The sequence below is a fragment of the Artibeus jamaicensis genome, unplaced genomic scaffold (genome assembly GCF_021234435.1).
Source record: "Artibeus jamaicensis isolate MK-2021 breed Jamaican fruit bat unplaced genomic scaffold, CSHL_Jam_final contig_867, whole genome shotgun sequence".
NCBI classification, from domain to species: domain Eukaryota; kingdom Metazoa; phylum Chordata; class Mammalia; order Chiroptera; family Phyllostomidae; genus Artibeus; species Artibeus jamaicensis.
Genome location: NW_026521995.1, coordinates 1,285,299 through 1,305,237, shown reverse-complemented (window position 1 = coordinate 1,305,237; position 19,939 = coordinate 1,285,299). Strand labels below are relative to the sequence as shown.

At 36.7% G+C, this 19,939-nt stretch overlaps 1 protein-coding gene across 1 annotated transcript in view; it reads right to left on the bottom strand.

The window, feature by feature from the left end:
- Window positions 1-19,939, bottom strand: part of MALRD1 (MAM and LDL receptor class A domain containing 1) — a 307,929-nt gene that overhangs the window by 45,623 nt on the left and 242,367 nt on the right. Inside the window, 5 exon segments of the mRNA XM_053673503.1 lie at window positions 1,361-1,384; window positions 1,386-1,468; window positions 1,471-1,514; window positions 3,899-3,974; window positions 3,977-4,120. Coding sequence (XP_053529478.1) covers window positions 1,361-1,384; window positions 1,386-1,468; window positions 1,471-1,514; window positions 3,899-3,974; window positions 3,977-4,120 — 371 coding nt within the window.

Here is a 19,939-nt window from a genome sequence, read left to right as displayed (position 1 = left end):
ATATATTATGAAAATTTTCTGTCTGCTGTAATAAATGATACTAAATAAGATAGACATATATTTTAAAATATATTTAAAATATGATAGGAAGACAGGTTTTAAAAATGCTGTTAAATGTCCTCAGGAATCAAGTGGAGGAACCAAAGGAGCTCAACATGACTTACTGGGAAGACGTATCTCAAAATAGTTTAATGTGCATTTTATAGTACTATAAAGTGTGTTTCTCTAATATGAGAGCTGAAATGTAAACATGGGTGAAACGAGTAACAAAGGCAAAGTCTGCAGAGTAGAACCAGATCCTTCTCATGGTACATGTCACGTAAGTTGCACATTCGACAGACACTACTGAAGCACTCCTGTGAGAACTGTAAGCATTATATTTAACTAAGTTTACCTATATAAACATAAGAATAAATCACTGTGATATTTGCTGTATGTGTTTTGTTAGGCTGGCTATTCTGCATCATTAGAGCAGAGTCCTAGGTTTCAGATAAAACATGGACTCTACAGCCAGCCATTCACCGCTCTGACATGGGAGCCCTTGGTATTCTGGTCAGGTGTTTTCCAACAGTGCTGGCCACTTCACCACAGCTCACATGCAATAGGACAGCAGTGGCCTCCAGAGCATGATTTTAAAGGCAGCTTTCTTAAAATTCTAACTAGATTCTTGAGATAAACACACTTGCTCTCTCTTTCTCGTCTCCTTTTCGCTGCTGTTCTAACTTGCCAAAGAATAAAGGTATATGAACCAAGTCTCATTAGTATTAATACATACTTTGTTATTTTGCTCTCTGAATACTGTCACTCTATTATACTAAATTAAAGCTCTGACAGAAACATCCAATTAATGCTCAGTAAGAAAACACATTACTGTGTCACAGTTAATAAGCAGTTCAGTGTAATCATACATTGATTATTCTCCTGAGCAGTTCAGGATTTCCCATGGTGCGCTTAGAACCAGAATGTCCAATATGAGTTCCCTTAATGATCACTCACACATGAGTTAAAATGGGTAGTCATTCTTCTTTTAGAGGCACAAATACTCTACTTTCTTCAACTAAGAATGGCAGGGAAGGAAGTATCTAAATAGAAAAAAGAAACTTACCTGTCTTACATAGATTGATAACATAAAAGGAGTCTCTGGGATTCAATCATAATCACAGAGGATGATGTTAATTAAGCTCAAAGCCAGTTCCCAGTTTCAGCTTAGTGAACTCCACAGAGCATTTGAACCACAAGTAGCAGCTAAAGGAGGCTTCTTCTGGCCCAGTTATCAGAGTTGGAGCAAACTCCTTTGTGGCCATGTGCTACTTGTAGGAAACTTCACTAAACACAGAGACATCACAGGCAAAGACCCTACTTTAATGAGAATCTGAATGGTCCCCGGTGGCTGTTGCAGATATGAAATACCAGAAGCTCATGATGCAAGCAGCACTGGGTTCTTGCCACACAGCACTCTTGAGGTGCATTCACCCCGAAGGCCCACTGGAGTAGCCTCCAGACACGAGAAGTGCCTTAGAAACAAGGACAGGATTCAGGTTGGATAAAGATAACAACGAGGGAATTGTTTATGCTTTTCCATCTCTGAGTTGTTTTAAATTAAAATGTAGTTGACATATGGATGGCAACAGACTCATGAAAAGATGCTCTATATCACTAATCACCAGGGAAGTGCAAAACAAAGCACAGTGAGTGCCACCTCACACCTCTTAGAATGGTTATTATAAAAAACAAAGAAATAATAAGGGTTGGCAAGGATGTGGAGAAAAGAAAATGCTCAAACACTATTAGTGGAAATGTAAATTGGTGCAGCCAATATAAAAAACAGTAGAGCGATTCCTCAAAAATTAAAAATAGAACTATCATAGCATCCAGCAATTCTACTCCTTGGTGTTTATGTAAAGAAAATGAAAACAGTAATTTGAAAAAAATCTATGCACCCCTATGCTCATTGCAGCATCATTTACAATAGCCAAGATCTGGAAGCAGCCTAGGTGTCCATAGATGGATGAACAGTTAGAGGTTTTAATTATATTCCATGTGGTCTGAGCTGCCAAATGCATTTCCATTAAAAACAAAAGGGAAATCTAAGAGCCGTGCCTCTAACTCACTGACAAAACAATTTCCAACTGTGTGCTTTTAGCAAAGTACTTCATAGTATGCAGTTCAACTCATCTGACAGGAAATTTATGCCATTGATCAACAAGGTAGTTACAGAAATCATTTAATGGACTCCCCAGACTATTCTGTTATTGTAAGACAATGCAAAGATTACTTATGAAATATAAATAAGGGAGCTTTAAAAATTCAGTCATCAGTAGAGTGCATAAATAAAACACTGAGAATTTTAATATGCAACACAAAAAGAAAGATTTTGAGTTTTCTACTTGTGTATCCAAATATCCCAAACATGCTATGTATGTAGAGCCTAGTGTTTGGGCAGAACTTAGACCCTCCTTTCTCTGGCTCGGTCAGGCTGATTTGGGCAACTTTGTTTTTTCATAGGCCTATGGAATTCCAACACCTAAACACCTTTTTTTCTTTCCTGTAGCACCCAAAAATTCATGTCCCTTCTTTATTCTGCTAATGTCCTTTGTCTCTCCACCAGTAAGTCTAAGACTTGACCTTCACTCCTTATTGCGAAAATGAGCCAACCCCAACCCCTTGAACCTGTGTGACCTACAGTGACATCTGCGTGGCACCTCTATGGCCTTCCCACCACCTTCCCCACATATGCATCATCACATTTGATTTCTACAACCCGTTGGCGCACAAGGCAAATTTTACTGTCACCATCTGAGAAACCAGGACTTTGAGATTCTGGAAAGATCAAACATGTGGCAGAATTCAGGGTGTTTCATTTAGGAAATGCACCTTCTGGCAGCTTGCATTACTCCCTACCTGCAATTATCCAGACAAGATTGGATTTTGATTACTCACTGTTAGAGGCTGAACTGTGTTCCCTAAGAGAGATTGAAGTCTTAACCTCCAGTCCCTGTAAACGTGACCTTATTTGGAAATGAGTCTTTTTCAACAATCAGCTTAAAATAAGGCCCATAGGGTGGCCTTAATTCAATATGGCTGTGTCCCAGTGAAAAGGGAAAATTGGAACATAGAGGCAGACATGCATGTAGGGAACACAATGTGAAGACACGAGGAGAATGCCATCTGCAAGCCAAGAAATGTCTGAGGTTACCAGGGCCTAGGAGAGAGGCCTGGAACAGATGATTCTCCCCCAGAGTTCTCAAATCCTGCCCCACTGAAACCTTACTTCAGAATTTTAGCCTCCCGAAATGTGAAACAATAAATGTTTGTTGTTTACACTACCCACTCCGTGGCACTTTGTTATGGCAGTCCTAGGAGACAAAGACACTGATTAAATGTTTGACTCACTTGCTGTGGCACCACGCGGGGGTCTCTCCAGAGTTCTCCATTTGCTGTCAGGGAAGAAAATGTGATGCTTACGGTGAGTGTGATTAGAGGGATGGCGACAACCTAACTGTTACATCTAGGCAGGCCGAGGAGGAATGAAAATCACCAGGAGAGAAAATGGCACCACGGGAAACTGCCTGCAGACCCTTTCCAGGAAAATTAGGGTCTGGTGTGGGCTTATCCGGCATAATAGGATACAGCTTTCACCCAACAAGCAGCTCTAGCCAATCAGACTCTAATACCCCAACCGCAGGTTTTTGCATTTAAAAACCCTGATCTAAGAACAACCAGCTGAGTCCCAGCCTCCCTTGGTTGACTTCCCAACCTCCCTTGATTGGCCCCACTTTCCTCTTAACCTCCCTCAGTTGGGTCCACTTTCCCTCTTATTCCCTGCTAATAAACACTGCTCTCCTTAGCTTGCTACATCTATCAGTTTCTTGAGCAGCTCCGACCTAACACTAACAACCTATCGTTTTCATTTCCAAGAGTGTAGTCTTTGGGAGGTCTTAGGGTTGGTTGAGAGCCAATCCCCAAAACCCAAAGTTTTCAACCAGGAGTTGAAAAGTACTGGAGCTCCTACATTCATTTTCATCAGTAGAATCTCCTCAGTCATCTACAGAACTACCGCTTTGCTCTGGCTTATAGCATTTGTCATTCTGACATTCCTGATACCCATGCAGGCAGCAACCTAGAAAACAGAAAACAGAACAACAAAAGGATGAAGAAACACTACTAACACATCAGTGAATTAAAAGGTAGTAAAAGTGGACTCATGTTAGCACTTTTAAAAAGATTGTATTTATTTAATTCTAGAATGATGGAAAAGGAGAGAGAAGGAGAGGAAGAGAAATGTGGATGTATAAGAGACACATCAGATACACTGACCAGCTGCTTCCTCAGCCAGTTGCTTCCTGCAAGCCTTCTAGTGGGGACCTGGCCTGTATGTGCCCTGACCAGGAACAGAACCAGTGACCTTCTGGCTTGTAGGCTGGTGCTCAATCCAGAGCCACATCAGCCAGGAAAAAGTTGAATTCACTTTACTATATAAAGAAACATGGTGTTCTTAGGGGTTTCATTTATCAAACCCCTATCTCTCTGTCCTAATTCTCCCCAGGGTTCTGGCCTATAGATTACTCATAAGAATCATTCAATATGAAAAAACAAGGAGAAAGTACTATTATTTTATTGATCTAGAAAAGTACCCCAAGTCTCCTCAAATGCAGCATTTCTTGCAAGCTATGATCAAGGGTGTAAATTAGATCTAAAAGCCTAATGAGGCTTTCCATTTTTTAATCTTGACACAAAATATTTAGGGTAGTAAGAGCTTATGTGTGAGAGGGCATGTGAAAGTGCATTCCATTAGCATTCATGGACTCCAATATTTTTAGAAGCCAAGCATATCAATGATACTTCTTTAGAATCAGGGACAAGAATATATAAGTAATACTCAACTATCCAACAGATTTTTCTCCACAATGCATATTTATTTGCCAATTATTTAGAATTTTAGAAGGAATTTGCCCATAAAGCAAGGTCAACCATAAAGATTTTTCACAAAGCTTAAGATAAAGAGCAATGCTTTTAAAGATCTGAGTTTGAACTATGATGCTGCTACTGATCAGCCATGTGACTTTGATCACACACTTGATGAGCTCTAGTTTTCCTATTTAAAAAGAGAAAAAATAATAGCAGAACCTGGAGAAGTTAAGTTAATTAAAAAGATTACAGTTATGTCATCATTGTCTAGAACATTGCCTGCCCTTAGAAGGGGATTAACCAATATCAGTCAAATAAATGAATGAGTGAAATAAAGTACTTTGGAAATGATAAAGCAGTTCAGTACACACACTGATGGTGTTAACGTTATCCTGCTCCAAAATTACAATAGAACAATGGATACCAATATTTCAGTAATATAATATAACTGGGGGACATCAGCTTCACATTTATTCTGTGACATCATAGTATCAGAAATTTTCTTCCCTTCCCCCTTCCCTACCTGCCTGGTAGAGTTGTTGATAATTCCACACCTGGCAACTCTATTTCTAGATGGTAGCCTCCACACCGTGAGGCAAGTTGTCTGGTGGTTGAGGATTGGTGTAGATTGGAAGTAGGAGGTGTTTTTGGAGTTGGAACCTCCTGCTAATAAAATCTTACTTACTCAGGAAAATAGATGGCTGAGATGGCTCGACTCTAAATCATAACATTAAAGCATTTTTTGAGCTACACACAAATGGACATCACTCACATTAACCTCATACTTATAAATAAGAAAACTAAAGACCACAGATATTAAATGACTTGCTGTTTTTCAAGAGCAGAAATGCAATTTGGATCTAGATCTAATGTCTAAAGAAGTATTTTTTAAATCCATTGACTTGAAAGGAAGAGCAGCAATATCAGGTCAAGTGCTGCAACACACAAGACAGACAAGACAAAGAACAAAAATGAGGGTGTTGGCGACCAAATGCATTCTTTCTCATGGACTGTAGAGAACATGAAAATTGCTAGATCATTTAATTTTATACAAGTTGGCATTGGTATTGATTCTGTCAATTTCAATTTGTTTGGAGAGTAAAAAACGAACTGGTCTTGAATATACTTTTTTCCAAAGTGACTAAATCAAGTTAAAATCTAATTCTTTCCAAACAAATTTTGGACATGTTTCTAAATGGAGACACATTACAAATTTTAATGTACTACATAATCAATATAGCTAATTTTGTAGAATAATCAGAATAATTGTTATATTTTAAAACATAAATTGCATGTAACTTTAAAAAACAATAATTCAAAATTATACAAGATCAATTTTAAATAGCAAGACCTCTACATTAGTAAAGTTTCACTGTTCTAATGCATTCTACTCATAAAATAATATAGAACTTGTTTGATAAATATCAAAGGGTTGACTAATAAAATAATCAAATAATTTTATTCACCTATTTCCAAATTATTTCCCTTGCTTATTGTTTTGTCCAAAGAAATCAACTACCTAAGAGTTGTATATCTTTAAGTGATTCTGATATTAAAGCTCTTATAAAATTGTGCAATTTTGATTTTTATAAAAAATATTATTTAAATTCAGCCATGACTTTCTTTGTGGGCAGAATGGTCTTGTAAAAAATAATAAAGCATGTGGTATATAAAGCAGAGAGCAACAAACAAAAAGCTCCCAAACTCATAGATACAGACATCAGAATGGTGATTATCAGGGGGATGAGATAGGGAAGGACAAAGAAGGTAAAGAGAACCAAATATATGGTGGTAGAGGAGATTAGACTTTCAGTGGTGAGCACACATACTCTATATCAATGTCATATTGTAAAGTTGCACATCTGAAATTTATACAGTGTTATTAACCAATATTATCTCAATAAATTTAGTAAAAAAGTAAACACAAGGAAAATATTTTAATAAACAATTAAAAAAACAAACAAATGATAAAGTAGAACCTAATCAACAAGACAAACAAGTGAGCAAAATAGAACCAGAGACATGGAAATAAAGAACAAACTGACAGTAACCAGAGAGGAGGAGAGAGAAGGATAACGGGGAAAAGAAGGGGAAGGGTCATAAAGGAACAAGTATAAAGGACCCAAGGAGAAAGACAACAGACAATGGGAGCAGTGAATGTGGAGGTGGGGGTGGGTAGGGCAGGGGAGTGTAATGGGAAGAAAATGGTGACAACTGTAATTGAACAACAATAAAAAATTTTAAAAATTATAAACCTCCAGTATAAATCTTAGACAATTTTGAAACTTAACACACTTAAATCCAATCTCTGAATTTTTCCCTGCAAACTTTTTCAATGAACAGTCTGCCTCATCTCTGTTAATGGCAACACTATCACTCTCGTTACTCAGAGAAAAAAAACCAAACCTCTTGTAAGGAGCTCTATGTAGTAGAGTTTGACTCCACCCTTCGAAGTTTGACTTGCTTGCTGACAGCTCTCCCTCTTGGGCTCCACATCTGGGAAAGCTGATGAAGAAGCCCAGGTTCTTCTGTTGGCAGTAGGCTCAAAGCACACAAGCCCCTTCCTGTGCACAGGATTCCTCTCCCGGGTCCCACCCACCGACCCCCATAAAAGTCTAAGCCAGTTTCAGGTCCCTGCTCTCTAACACTATGTTTGGACTTGCCCCGGAGCTACCCTGGTGTCCCAGAAAGCTTCATCATGTGACTAACAGACATTTTTTAACCTCTTGGGGTGTTTGTAGTATCATCAATCTTAATATTCAAACCAAATTTGGCTGAAGGTTCATCTTATAACTGAGGATTGTCCCAAGCTCTAGGAGCTGTAATAATAATAATGTTTCTTTTTATCTTATAATTCACATATGATATTTCAGTGAATTATATTCACTATCAATCCTGCCATTAGACTATATCCCATCTCCACTGTTACTATTTTGGTTTTAGCCACTATCATTTTGTGTGATTTTATTGCGATGCTTTCTTTCCTGCTCTGTGCACCCTGCTCCTGTCCTGTATGGTCCATTAAACAATAAAGAACCATGGTGATATTTTAATGTAAGTTGAATGTCACTCTTCTGCCTCAAACTTTACTATATTTAAATACCATTCCTCATTACAAAGAACCAGATCTTCTTGGGAAAATGGTCTTTTGGGGGGGCTGATGAAAAGAGAGTTCAAGATGAGCCTGGAGATTTTTTTCTTGATACAGAAAGGCTAAAAAATTATGACATTATGGTGATAGGTTTAAAGAGCAACTTTTTAAAGGAACTTACCGGCCATATTAGAGACAATTTACACATTAGAATAAGTAATTAGAAGACTTTTGCTTTTAGGATATACACAGCAAATAAAAGGGTATGAAGTTTCCAGTCAGCTGTAAACAACTAGAAACCTGGACAAAATATACAAAACAAGGGTTTTCAGATATTTGAATGATAGGAAGCACAGGATTGTGATCTCACAGAGAAAGAGGGAAAAGCACCTCATCATCACCTCAGATTTGTGCTTGAGCACTTTCTGAATTATAGACCCCAAAGGTCTGTGAACCCTAAAGATCTATAATTCAACACAGCAAAAAAATGGGGCTGCACTGAGTTGAGGAGGCAGATTCTGGGACAGGTAGAATTTATAAGGCAGGGAGGTGAAGAAAAGACAGGTATATAGAGAAAGAGAGCCAGAGAATATGCTTAAGTCTTTGGATGAGTTCTGATTTTCTTACTTATAGGGTAACGTGCACAAAGAAAGGCAGAGAACATTTTCTAAGAGAAAAATAGCCAGGAGCTATAAGCTGAAAAATAATCAGAGTTCACATAGGGACCGATACCTTTGAGGTTCTACGGGCCAGCATGAAGGGGCCTTGCTGAGTAAGCAGGGCATTCAGCAGAAACTCCAGAAAGGGTACTCCAGTCACGAGGCAAAGAAATCTGGAAGGAAGTAGAGTCTAGACTATAGATTGGCAAACTACAGTGTCAGGACCAAATCTGACCTACCATCTGTGAAACTAAATAATGTTTTATTGGAACTTCGCCATGCTCACTTCTTTATATTTTCTATGGTTGGGATACTTTCACTCTAAAATGTTGGCCAGGTAGTTGCAATGAAGACTGTATGGCCTACAAAGCTAAACATATTTACTCTCTGAATGTATTTTCCTCTTAAACTGAACTTGTGCTTAAACTAGATAGCTTTGAAAAGAATACTAAATAAAGTTTCTCTTACATTTGGAGAAAAATCCTGTCAAAACATTGCTGACTTCTGTTCTATACCTGTTTTTAAACAAACAAAAAAAAATCTTAAAAAGCATCAAAAGGATCAAACAGAATTGTAAGCAACTTCAGTGCCTCTGGAACAATTTAATGATTTTTAAAGGAATATACCAAACTTCAGCACTCAGCAACATAGAATACACAATGCCTAGCATCAAATTAAAAATTACTAGCATGTGAAGAAGCAAGAAAATGTGCTCTATAATCAGGAGAAAAATTAGTCAGTAGAAGTAAGTATAGACACAACAGAGATGATGAAATCATCAAAGAAGCTAAAGTAGCTATCATAAATAAGCTCAATATGTCCACTTATAATTGTATACAATCTATAGAAAGCTATTTTTACTAACAAGTTTAGTGAGGTTGTAGATCATCAATATATAAAAATCATTACATTTCCATAATCTAGAAGTAAACAACTGAAATCTGAGATTTTTTAAAAATCCTTTAAAACAGCATACCAAAACATAAAATTTTAGGGATAAATTTAACATAATACATACGTGGCTTTTACACTGACAATTATAAAATATTGATTTTAAACAGAGACCCTAAATTTCAGGTTTATGATGATAAAACTCTATATTATTATGAATTCAATTTTCTCCAGATGAATGTATAATTAAATATAATTCCAATCAAAATTCCAACAGGATTTAGTAAAAATTAGTAAAATGATCCTAAAATATATTTGGAAATGCAAAGTACCTAGCTTAGCTTAATAGCTGGCAGACATAGTAAGTGATTTAATACCTAATATAAAGCTATAATAATTAACATTATGTAACATTGACTTATATATAGACAGACTGCTCAGTGGGTCAGGCTATAAAGCTTAGACATAGACATACAAGCATATGATTAACTGATTTTGAAAATAATTATAAGTAAGTATGTAGTATTTTTCCCAAAAATACATATACTGAATCTAATTATAAAAAGAAACCAAGAAACACAAAATTAAAGGTTCGTATATTTCAAATATGTCAATGTAAAAAAAAGACAAAGAAGGTCTGAGTAATTGTAGATTAAATAAATCTGAAGATACATAAAAACTAAATCTAGTGCACAATGCTGGATCAGATCATGAACCAGGTAAAAAACAAAAAATATATAAAGGACATTTTGGAGCAATTAGTGAAGTCTGAATGAGGTCTATAAATTGAATAGTAACATTGTATCAATGTTAAATTTTCTGATGTGATCACTATACTTGTGAATGAATGCCCTCTATTTTAGGAAACAGATTATGCATTATTTAGAGGTAAAAGGGCATGATGGTGCCTGCAATTTACTCTGAAATGATTCAGAAGAAAGTAAGATTATACAGAGAACAAATGAACAAACTGATAATAATTTGTGAATCTGAATGAAGTATAAGTTCTCTGTGTATTTCTTGCAATGTTTCTGTAAACTGTGAATTGAAAACTGTTACAATTTTCTTAAATGTAAAATTTCTAAAAAGTTGAAACATGAAATCCTCCAATAGTATCCCATCTCAACTCAGAGTAAAAGCTAAATCCTTAAAGTGGGCAACAGATTCCCCACAATCTTGCTCCCATTTTCTCTCTCTCATCATTGACCCCCAGCCAAAGACTACCTACCAGCCATGCCTCTGTAGCTGCACGTTAGCTTTACCACTTGTTGCAGAAATGGAAAACAAACACCATGGGGACCGATGGGCCAGTTCAGTAAGAGGATATAGAGTACTTATCATAGCATTTGGACTTTGCTTAGGTTATTTTGGGGAGGGTCCAAGGAAACATAGAGTTTTGTTACAGACTGAGTACTGTCAGGAAGCAGGGCTGATTCTACAATCGGGTATGTTAATAATTCTTCTCTAACATAGGGAAGAACAGAATAGGCTAAAGTTACAATTGGTTAAAAAACTTTCACTCAGATGAATCAGGAAAGGGGAATGTTGGTCATTCTTTCAGCTGAGATGATGTTTGTGTTTTATCTGTGTTCAGGCACGGGTACAAAGTGATCTCTTCTTTTTTATCTTGATCCATCATGGTCCCAGAGTGGCTTTGTCTGACACTGATGCTCTGTGATACTGTTTGTGTTTAGCAGGAGAATCACCAGCTTGTAGCAACACCAAGGCCTATTTGGCAGAATCAAGCCAAGTCCAGGATGTCAAGGGCTGCTTATCTTTTCATCAGTTTGCAATTCTGTCTATGTGGCAAGAGAGTTCAGAGGGGCAGCTAAAGCTTCTAGGTAATGTGAGAATAGAAAATACAAACCTTCTGGTGAGTTTCTTTGTAGTAGATTAAAAAATGGCAGACCAGTTGCTTTGAGAGATCTTCTTGATTCTTCTCCTTAATAATTTGCAGCAGAAGCTTGAAGCTAGGAAGGTGCTGTGGAATCTACTTTTAATGTTAGCATGAAAGGAGATAATATCTGGAAGAAATTCCATAAAGTAGGTGACAGTAGCCTGAAGAAATTGACCAAAAAATAGGAAGACAAACTGTGATTTTCACTAAGAAAAAAATAAAAACATGGAAGGAAGTTTAGGCAGAAAAGAAACTTCAAGGCTTTAAGGAGAAAGGCCTCATGTGGTTCCAACTGGCTTGCTAATTGTAGTGCATGATCCAATATGGCGGAGGCTCTAGTTCAGAGAAAACAGCAGTTTTCTGCGTTTGTGTGTTTCCTGGGCAATGCTTATTAGCCCTGGTCTCAGGCTCCAACCAGAAACAAAGTGCAGATTAGTCCAGATACTGTTCCCGCAGCCTCCATCTTCTTCATTCCAAGAATAGCTATTCAAATATTCCAAGAGCACTTTCGACAGTCTTGGTCCGCATGAAAAAGTTGACATTGACAAAGTTAACCCTCAGATTCATTCTAAAAATATTTCCAGGAAGAATGGTTTATTCCTCAAATTTTAAATTACCCTATTTTACATTAACATTTAAAAATATTATGGTAGCATTACATGATAACATTCAACTGATTCTAACTCTATATTGGAAAAGCACTCAAACAGGGAGTCCAAAGTGCCGGTAAAATATTTATTTATGCCTTAGTAATTCTGACTTGGAAGAAATTTCTGAACAATTTGTATACCTTTTTTTCCTAGTTATCATATTTAGAAAAGTAAAGTAGTGACCCTGACCATTAAAAATCATTATTTCCTGAAGTTTTAAACTCAGCTACCAGAAATAACATGAAGACAGTCCACTGAATTACCTGGCTGTCAGGAAATGTAGAATATAATCTTTTAGGGTCTTCAGTGCATCTGATAGAGGCTTTGATTATTTGCGGAGAACTGGTGTTGTCTAAGCCGTCATGGAGGAAGCTGATACCATGAGATGGAGCTGGAGCTATAAGCTGGAAGTATGGCCTAGAGATAAATCTCAAGATCAAAATCACTTTAGAAAAATTATCCTTTGTACTTTCATGCAGTCTAATTTGCCAGTCTTTTATTATTTTTGACAATTCAATATAAAATGAAAGTTTTCCATAATTTTTCTGGTATTATATGATTACTGTATGATTTCATTAAAAAATTAAACCTTCGATGCACCTGAAATTCACTTTGGCATATGAAATGGACAATGAGATTTTTTAAAGCAAAGAAGAGGATGCACACACGTATAACATACACACAGGCTGATATTTATTGAATGCCTCTGAAAAGATGCATTAGAAATTAAGGAGTCCTCTGGAAAGAAGAACATAAAGGCAGAAGTCAGAAGAACATTTTTTTTTAATCTATGACCATTTTAGTTAACACTGTGTGTGTGTCTTTAAATAAATATTTGCTTTATCTTTTAAAGCAATAACAGGATGCTATAACAAAGGCCTGAACATGCCAGAGCCTCATCCCAGGATAAAGGAAAGGTTGAAGTAGTAAAGTTATAGTTGGGGATTCCAAAACGGGCTGAAGCTTTGTGAGTTACAAGAACAATGACAATTTCTGGACACCAGGGTTTATGGGAAATGAAAGATAGGACACTCTCAATATATAAAGAAAAAACTTATCTGCAAAAATACCTAAACTCTATATTAAATTTATAGTAGAGTGTGAGTTTCAAAATATAGAGCAATCAGGAAAAGTGAATAGTGATAAAAGAGAAATCAGGAGAAACCTAAAATTCATTCTGGATCCTTGTTGCTCCCTCATTTACCATATTTGATCAATCACTAACAACTTCCATTCTACTTTCTAAATATCTATTAGATCACTCACTTCTCTCAAGGGACACTTGTCTCCTTGATTAATGAAATAGCTTCCTAATGAGTGTTCTGCGTATCCACTGGTCCTCCCGAAATTCATATCCTACATTGTAAGCAGGGTGATGTTTTCAAAATGCAACTTGGGTCGCCACCCTGCCTGAAAGTCATTAATTGCTTCTCATCAGAGTTAAGATAAAGATCAATTTGTTAGAGTGACATATGATCAACTCAAAGTCCGTGTGCTACTCAACTTCCCAGCCTCATCCCCTACATGCTCCCCCTCAACTTCCCACCACAAACCCACTAGCCTCCTAAAAGTTCCTTCGAACACAGACACTTTAGAAATGATGGTTTACCTGTCTCCAGAACTCTGTCTTAGAAAATGTTGCAGATTTTGTTTCTATCTCCACCTCCCATGTGAAGCCTTGTTAGGTCTATGAGAGCTTCTTGTCCTACCAGGCAGCTCTCTTCACAGGACTTTAATAACCCGCAGATTGGTAGTGTACTCGTCTGCCTAATCATTTGCATAATGACCGTCCACCACAAAGCCTGTTGGGTTCACCAGAGATTTGGGGATAGAAACTGACTTTACCCAGGAAATAGTATTGTAAAAACTGTATATGGTGTCAGATGGGTACTGGATTTATCAGAGTGATCACTTTATAAGTTATATAAATGTCTAATCACTATGTAGTACATCTGAAACTAATATAATATTGTGTGTTAACTGTAATTAAAAATAAAAATATTTGAAAAGAAAGTGCTCACTATAAATTTTCTAGATAAACAAAAAAAAATAAAGCAAGGAGGAGTGAGTGAGAGCTTTATAGATGGTTGGCTGGATGACCAGTCGGCATTTTGGTTGCTGGGCAAGAATAAAAGGGATGGGGCCATATTTTGATCGGTAAACTTTGAGATACCAAGACTGAAGGTATTAGAAGAGAGTCAACCACATCAGACCTATTCACTGTGATAAAAGTGACTGACATTTCTGGTTATTTTTCTTTTGCTTTGGATAGTGACAGAAACTAATTGACTTGTTGAAAATATACATTTCTAATACTTTAAGTAAAGATTTTTCTTTATATCTGTAGACAGAATTCTACAGTCATAACCCCAGTTTAATACCATACTTTTGTATAATTTGATCCTTAACAAAGCAATTTCCATTTGTAAACCTTGCTAACCTGGTTAAAACAAATCTTGTGAAATGAAATTGAGGTGCTTATTTAATTCAAAGGGGAAAATAAAACAGACCATCTAAGCTAAATTCTATTAAAAGGAAGCAAAGCACACACACAGCATCTGTTTGCTTACACATCACTCCCATTTGTGCAGCATTTTATTTTAAAATTCACTGGGAAAAGTTAAATAAGTCAGACAAAGGCAAATACCTTATAATTTCACTTTTGTGTTAAAAAATAAATGAACAAACAAAGCTAAACAGACTCATAGGTACAGAGAACAAACTTATGGTTGCCAGAAAGGAAGGGCTTGTGTAGAAAAGGTGAAGGGATTGAGAACTACAGGTTGGCAGTTATAGAATAATCATGGGGATATAAAGTACAGCATAGGGAATATAGTCAATGGTATTATAATGACCAAGTATGGTGCCAAGTTGGTACTTGGAATTTGGGGGAATCACTTTATAAATCATATGATTGTCTAATCACTATGCTGTACACCTGAAAATGATATAAAATAATATTAAACATTAAAAATAAGGAATTTTATATAAAACATTAAAGAGATTTTTAAAATGCAAAAAAATGTAAAATTAATTAGGATGAACTATGTTTGTCTTTGTTTTAGTTTATGTATTTTTGACTTTGTATCTACCATTCATAGTGAGTAGAATGAAAAATTCTTTTAAAACAGAGCTAGAATAGGGGCTCCCATTTCCTTAAAGTATATATTATCTGACTAGGATAAAACCGCTTTTAGTACACATACATACATGTGTTGCATAATTTACATATATAACATATGCATATGTGTATTGTATGTATATGTGTGTGGAACGATTACATATATGAATTAGTGGAGGGGGTTCTGCAGGCAGAGCACCCCCATCCACCACAGATGAGAATAATTTTACCTAGACATGATCTGCTAGGGGAAGAAAGGTTGCCGATCACTCAGAGGAGAAGGGCCTTGAGCCAGTTTCTCAGTGGGCTTTTATTGGGTTTAATTTACATAGGAATACAGGGCATATACATAAAGCTCCATCATTGTCAGGCAGTAAGGATCAAACAATAGATAACATTCAAAGAATTATGAAGGCTTATTCTGAGTCAGGGTCAGGTAGCCAAAGGGCCATAAAACTTTAGGAAACGAATTCATTTTATGCTTGGACCCTGACAAGGGCATCAGCAAAATTGAGGGTATGAGCAAAGCAGTCTTTACAGGATTTTATACATCTTTATTAGGCCTGATGGCTCCAGGGAACCTGCCCTTCCCAACACAGGGCTGCACCCACCTCTGGCATTGTTTCAGGTTTAAGTCAGGTGGCGGATGTGAGCAACCAAGAGACTAGGAGACTTTTTACAGATAAAATGAGGACTCAGGCTATGGTCAGAGCTGAGAGATGAGGATCCATCATCCCCATTTTTCTATAGTCCACCAAGTCCTTCCCTGATGGCCCCATTGTGACCATTCCTGTCCTAGGTTGTCCCTTCCTTGAGGAATCTTACCCCTCATTGGCTAGCCAGTCATCTGCCCTGGGCCAAGTAGAGTGAAATAAAGGGGGCAGAGGTGGTGCCTCTGTTGGGAAGATAAGTTTTGTCTCCTTAGTAGCTTATGGTCCCAAGGTCTTTTACTGAGCCTTAGCCATGGGGGAGGGGGTTACAGCTTCTGAAACCAGGCAGGGCAGTTCCCAACAAATTAGCATATATATAAATATTGTTTAAAAGGATTGAAGAGAAATTTTAAATTGAGCGGAAACAGTCATAATGGGAACTATTATTAATTTCTTCCTAAATACTGTGTAAGAAATGTTACTTATCTACATTTTCAAATGTGGCAATTAAGAATAAGAAAGCTAAAGTGCAATTTCTAAAGTTACAATATTTACTATGTATCTGACTAGAAGTTTCCTAACTTTATTAAAAAATCATACATGTACACAACAAAATAATAACATATTATTAGTAGCTTATAATAGAATAATGCAATGTTTAATTCTTCCCACTCTGTGGGAGGTATTTGCTGTGCACAATCTAATACAGTCATCGGAATCACTCTCAGAGGTCGGTACCACCGGTGCACTGAACAGACACTATGGTACCGATCTGGGACTGGGCAATTTGTCTCAGTCCCAGAGGACTGAGACATTATCAAGGACCTAATCTGACAAACCCACTCCAAGCCAATATGCTCCCAAGAAAGGCTAAATGCCCTCAACTGATGTCTTCTTCAGCTCTGAATTCACACACAATGGCCCTGTTTTGTTGCTGCACTCACCAGTGATTCTCAGAATGGCAATGGGAAAAGATTGATTGTTTCATACCTTTGTACAGGATGGTGAAGAAAGAATATCTGAGACCCCTTGTTCAACACTGAAGGGGCAGCAGCAGGCATGAACATGGAAGCCCTGAGTGCACGATGTCTGGATTTACTGGAGAATCTTTCAAAGTGTAGAGATAAACAGACCAAGGAGTCAACATAGGTAGAATTACCAAATATTTCATCAGGACTACTCCAGCCTCCTACACTGAGGGCAGGTCACTTTGTCTCTTAGTTTAAAGCATGGTGAGCTGAAACACATGTTGAAGAATAGAAAAACAGGGTTTCAGGGATTGGCATAGGTATGTTTTATTAATATTTTGTATATTATTTATTTTCAGTAAGAATTAAAATGGTCAAATGGGAAAATCGAATTAGTGGACAAAGAGAGGATGGTACAACAAATCTTGAAACTAACTTAGGACACAAACATCATTCTGCACTTATACTAACTGGGCCAGAAGACCACCCTGAGAGTGTCACCAAAGGGAATCATAAGTAAGTACAAAAATTAGTATCTGTGAGATAGAGTCACACTATTTGCTTAAGAGAAGGAGCACTCTTTGCCACTATGTTGTTCAGAAATGTTTTCCGTGAACCTTCAACATTGTACATTAACATGTTTTTTAAAAAAGTAAACTAAAGCTAAGGGAATTAAACTTTATAACAAGCTTTCAATGAGACTACAAGTATCACAAGAGTTTTTCTGGCATTGTTTGCTGAGGTGCATTGCCCTGGCACAGAGGGTATAACTGTGAAGACGACAGTGATTGTCCCGGTGCTGTTCCTCCTTCAGTGGAGGTGAAAGACCGTGCTGGAACATGCATGCAGAGAGAGTGACAGTGAACTGAAAATGGGTGGAAGGAGTGGTGGTTCTTTGTGGGCATCTCTAAGAAAATAACACTTGAGTAGATAACCTGGACACAATGAAGAAGAAAGGCACACAAGATAGGGAATCACAAGTTCAAGGCCCTATGGCAAAACAGCTTGAAATTATGGAGGGGGGTCAGGAAACCCATGTGGTTAGATCCTAATGAGCAAAGTTCTGACCTGTGCAAGGGTGTTAGAGGGGCCAGTGGGAAGGCTCCAGGGCCATTGTAAGGACTTGGGCTTTAACTTTGAGATGAAGAGTAAAGGCAGTTTTTGCCTAGAATCATGAGATAATTGATAACACAAAAATAAAAAACACATACAAAACTTTGACTGGTGTATGGCAAGTGACAGTGGAATGGAATGAGTAGATGAAAGGAGACCATTAGAAGGCCATTGTCACAGTACAGGCTGTGACACAGGTTCAGACTCGTGGCATTAAGAGAATTAAATAAGTGCTTGGAACACAGTGAGAACTCAACAAATGTGACCTATTGTCACAACTGTGAGAGTAGTAGCATGGTAATGGTGCAAAGTAGCTAAAATTAGAAAATATTTTAAAGATAAAGCCCACAGAAAATTTTAACAGATTGAAAGTGGATAGGCAGAGCTAAAGAGGTCAAGAGTTGCCGCTGGGCACAAGAAACTGGCTCAGTGAAGTAACTATTTACTTATGTGTGGGGTAGGGAGACACTGAGGCAGAACAAAGTCTCTACTCTATTATTATTTGCAAAAGAGAGAAATTTATATTATGCTACAAATGTAAATGCTTCATATTGACAGGGCATTCAGATGCATTATCTTATTGATTGCCCTCATCTCAGTTCCCAGTGAGACAAAAAGACAATGATCCTTTCTGTAGAGACAAGAAAACTGAGCCTGAGGGAAGTATAATTGGATTCAAAATCTATAAATCAGCCAAGACATATTATCATAACATATCATGCATTAGCAAATATTGGCTGTACTGCTGAATTCAACTGTATTCTCTGGAAAAATGAATACTGAATTTCCCTTGAAATATACTGATAAGTAATCGTATGTATACTTATAAACCATATGTATACTCATAAAAAGAAAAGGGAATACTCATAAGTTACTTAAAAAAGGTTGAGAAATTGATCAAAGGCTCGAGGAATTGAAGTAATGAAGGTAATCAAAGGTAAACACAAATTGTTTTCTCCTGAAGTTTTGAAAAATACAAGAAAAAAACTAAGTAAATAGCAAATTAAAAAAATCAATGAAAAATACCCAACTTCTATATTTTATCAGAGTGCCTATTCTATAATCATGAGACTAAATAGTTTTTTTGCATAAATGAATATATGCAAATGCCAGACAATTTTAACACCATGAGTTCTACTTTTGTTGCAAGAGGGCTAACTACAGGAAGCAAAACAGTTAACTAAACAGAGCACCTAAAGTTACCACACTAAGGTCAATTCACAGAATTTCAGTGAGTTAAAGTCTGGTCTTAATCAGTTTCTTTAATCTTTCTGTATAAATTTTCTTTCATATCTGAAATAGTTATTAAAACTGACCTCAAAAAACATTTTGAAATATAAAATGATTATAAGATGTTTTAGAAAAATGAATCACTACTTAAATAACTATATTAAAACAAATTTAGGTGCACATATGCTCTGGTTAAAAATAAAATAACACTCATTAATAATTTCTTTCATTTTCATAGCTTAAATTAATGGAATTCCAAGCAATGCCAGATATTTTATACATATTATCTCCAACTCTCACAATATTTAACAATAAATATTATCTTCATTTTACACCAATATTAATTAACTTGTGTGAATTCAAAATGATAGTTAATGGCAGATCTGAAATTTAGCATAAAGATCTAACACTGAAGTTTTTTCCTTTTTCATTCTAAACATTGCATTAAATTTTAGAATGAAACAGAAAAACCAAGGAATAAGAAGCAAAATTCTATAGCTCTCTCTAATGACATTCTTAAGTAATAACCAAGTGTACAGTTATACTGTAGGTTTGCTAATAATGAAATTCAGTACATAGTGGGTGAACTGAATGATACAGTGAGTGATGGGAAAGGCAGGTGACACCAGTGGCAGTGGGGCAGCTTCCCTGAGGAGTTGGACACTGAATTGTCTTTAAAAATGGCAAAATTCATGGAAGAAACATGGAGGATCAAAAATGTCTTTCCAGAAATTGAAGGGTGAAAGACACCCTTCAATAAA